We start from the raw sequence: 3643 nt of genomic DNA, 5'->3' as shown, positions 1-3643 counted from the left end.
AAAATGAACATGCTCATGGATCAAGTTGCTTTTAAATGTGATATGCTCATAGCCTATTTTTGGGAGAAGGTCGATTCTCTTGTTTCTAGATTTATTTCTTCTGGGATACCTTTGGCAATATTGACTTTCAAAGAGATTCAAGCTATCAATGATTATTTTCTTTGGGTTCTATCCATATTTTATAGATGCCCATCGTAGTTCCTATGACCTAGAAGGCATCCTAATGCCAAAGTTGTGGAGGGATATTTATGGAGGCTAGGTCTAAGAATCTTGGATGGAGTTTCTTTGAGAAGGTCAATGTTAGGATTCCAATTATTTAGGTAAAGCCCACGTGGTCCCATAAACCATAGGTCACTTCTTTAAAATACTTTTTTGTATTTATTTTTAGAAAATTATGTGATGAAAATTCCCCTACCACACAATTGAAATTAAACGACGCCTAGAATCCCATACCTCCATACCTTATCAATCCAAAGTTATAGAAATTTAGGGCATGGTCATTTCACTAGAAAATTCACCTACCAATGTACACCAAGCTAAATCAATGATTTTTGCTTTACCATTGTTGTAAGGGATATTCACAGTTGGGACTTCCTCCCATCTTTTGATGATTCTAATATCAACTCTACCCTTCAACAATTTGATGTTTGCCAAGAGTCTAAAAGGACTCTATTTAAAGCTACATGACAATCAACTACATAACAAGGTTGATAGATCTTGTCCTTGTAGGAAGGATGAACCATAATAGCTCAAGAAAGAAGAGAAGGGTGACAACAAAAGCAAAGAAGTGGCAACAATGCTAGGGCAAAATAGTAATGCATATCATAATATTAAAATTATTAAAATTTATCAATAGTTCTACAAATCAAACTATTAAAAATAAACATTTAAGTATATAATATTTTATACACTTTTTAAAGTGAAGACAAAACAAAATAAATATTTATTGAAACAATGATTTGTGGCTTTTCCAAAAATAAAACTAAAATTTACATACAAAAGCAAAATAACTCTTCAATTAAAAAACATACAATACAAATAAGATGAAATAAAATGTATGTCTCTTATGTATTTACTAAAGCAAACAATTATTAAATAAAATAACTTTTAAATAAATAATATAGCTCAAAACATATTTAGTTCTGGAGTCTTAAAAAGGCTATAACCAGCCATTTATTTCCATCCCTTCTAAAATGATTCCATTAACAACATTGAAACCAATGTCATTCTTCCTAATATTTATATTTTAATTATGTCCATTTAGATTGTACAAATCAATTTCAATATTTAATTTTAATAGCTACAATTTGTGAGTTACAAGAATTAGTTGAGTAGACTTGAACACAAGACCTCTCATGCAGGAGGCTTGCAGCTAACCATTCGGTTGTGCGTCATCCCCAAAAATCAAATAAAATATTAACTAAATTCATAAAATGTAATTACATGGAAGGATACTAAGAATTCGAATACATCAAAAAAATTCTTTAAATCAAGCTTCCCAATAAAAAATAGTGATCATTAATTATAAAAAGTATTATTTTCATTTTTTGCCATTATCATAAGTGAAAATTAAAAGTTTACTAATGGGTCTTTCGTCTCCTAGAGAAGTTGAATAGTTTTGAATGAGCCCACCAATGACAAGTCTTACTAAGTACAAGGGCCCTTGACCCCTAGCACACTTTGATGAAATAGAATTTTACAAAAACTAAAAGTCATTTTCTTGTTGAATAAATGTGAATAAACAAAATTTAAATAATATTTGAAGGTAAGAGAGTTATATGATTTATTTAAATATGTTATATTATTTTAATAAATTATTTAAAATCAATTTCTCACATAATAAAGCACCTCACGAAAAATATCTCTCGACGTATTATAGATTTTTTAAAGATATATGACAGTTATGACTCAGCAAAAGCTGATTACAATAATTCAAATGACCTGTGGCAAAATAACAAAGAAACATATAAATCCAGACGGCACGTTACAGCTATACCAGACAAGACCGAGCCTTCTCGGATCGAACCCGGAAACTCCCAAAACCAAAATCTGAATCATTTGCCAGCAAGGCCGCCCATTAGAATAAGTCCACATTGAAACCATCAACAATGGTCAGAAAACTCATACTTTTACAACGCGGTCGGCGGCCATTACTAACCGAGTCATTGGAAACCCCACACGCACTATAATTTCCTTCTCTTTCCAGAATTTTTTTGAAACTCTTCATTCTTTACGATTCTGTTTCTTGCCAGTTTCCTGCGTAAGATTAAAATGAAGCCCTAGATTTTTTAGTTTCTATTTCTTTCCAGGTTTCAGTGCCAGATTAAATTGAAACCCTAGTTTCTCTATAATATCGGTTTCTTTCAAGATTTCTGAGGAAGGTATTGATCGGCAAGCATGGGGTCCGAAGGGCAAGGCAAAAGAGTTTCAGAAGCACAAATTGCAGAGCTCAAAGAGATCTTCCGGAGATTCGATCGCGATGCCGATGGCAGCCTGACGGTGCTCGAGCTCGGCGCGCTTCTGAGGTCTCTAGGGCTCAAGCCGAGCGGCGAACAGTTGGATTCGCTGCTTGACAGCGTAGACGCCAACGGCAACGGCCTTATCGAATTTGTTGAGCTATTGAGCGTCATAGCCCCCGATATCGCCGATAATGTGGATATCTGCAATAATCAGGAGAATTTGCTCGAGCTTTTCCGTGCCTTCGACAAGGACGGCAACGGCTACATAACGGCGGCTGAGTTGGCTCACTCCATGGCCAAGCTCGGCCACGCGCTCTCATTTAGGGAACTAACGGAGATGATAACGGAGGCCGACACCGACGGCGACGGGAGAATCAGCTTTGCTGAGTTTGCAGCCGCCGTTACGTCTGCCTCTGCGGATTACTTCAAAGGCTCTAGGCTTTGAACTATGGTTTTCTGTCTATTAACGGAGACTCAGATTTGATTCCGACTGTGTTTGATTTATTACAATGGTGATCTGTATCTGTGTAGTGTATCTGCTTAACCGCACAGGTTACTGTGGTTAATGAATGGATTCTCGCTGGAAATATCCCAAAGGTTAGGATAACAAAGTGGCTCTGGTTTAGTCTTTGGCCCCTCCTCTGAGAAAACAGTGGCTCCGAATAAGTATGAGAGGTATTCATTACTATGATTCAGATCTTGTTGGCCATTAATAGGTTAACTGGGCTTAATATCTGATTGTAATTACATTGTTATGTTGTGGCCATGGCTTTGGTTAACTGAGATCCATATTTTATTATAATTACATTGGTTCTGTTGTGGCCATTTCTAGGTCAAATGTGATTCAGATCTTAATTGTCAGAAACTTCTTTTTATTTGACGATTTCCAAGTCTATCCTCTGAAAAAATATTTCTTTGGCTTTGTTTCTGCTTATTTTATTGATTTTCTCTTCTCCATTATTTGGGGCTCAACCAAACTGGAATTTTACACCAAGAAATTTTCTGCTGGTTCTAACTTCTGATCATGGAGGGTGATCTGAGACATCCATGTGAAAAATTGGTACAGCTGTGCAGGGGCGCAGACTGCCAAGGCTGGGCAAGTCGTCAAGTTGTACATGGGCTCGATTTGCTGCAATGACTTGTTCAAGATGCGTGTGTGCAGAGCGGTTGTCTAGGTGTGCATC

The 3643-nt window shown here is 36.3% G+C and overlaps 1 protein-coding gene across 1 annotated transcript; it reads left to right on the top strand.

Moving 5' to 3' along the window:
* The first annotated feature begins 1946 nt into the window (after nucleotides 1-1946).
* On the top strand, nucleotides 1947-3342 carry LOC131033778 (probable calcium-binding protein CML15). Its single transcript, XM_057965068.2, has one exon. The coding sequence runs from the start codon at nucleotides 2398-2400 to the stop codon at nucleotides 2902-2904; it is 507 nt and encodes a 168-aa protein (XP_057821051.1). The 5' UTR covers nucleotides 1947-2397; the 3' UTR covers nucleotides 2905-3342.
* The last annotated feature ends 301 nt before the right edge of the window (nucleotides 3343-3643 follow it).

The sequence above is a fragment of the Cryptomeria japonica genome, chromosome 3 (genome assembly GCF_030272615.1).
Source record: "Cryptomeria japonica chromosome 3, Sugi_1.0, whole genome shotgun sequence".
Lineage (NCBI taxonomy): Eukaryota > Viridiplantae > Streptophyta > Pinopsida > Cupressales > Cupressaceae > Cryptomeria > Cryptomeria japonica.
Note: the sequence above shows the minus strand (reverse complement) of the source record. Positions and strands in the feature narration are given on the sequence as shown.

Coding starts and splice junctions, on each gene's coding strand:
- LOC131033778 (XM_057965068.2), top strand. CDS start 2,398: ATGGGGTCCGAAGGGCAAGGCAAAAGAGTTTCAGAAGCACAAATTGCA.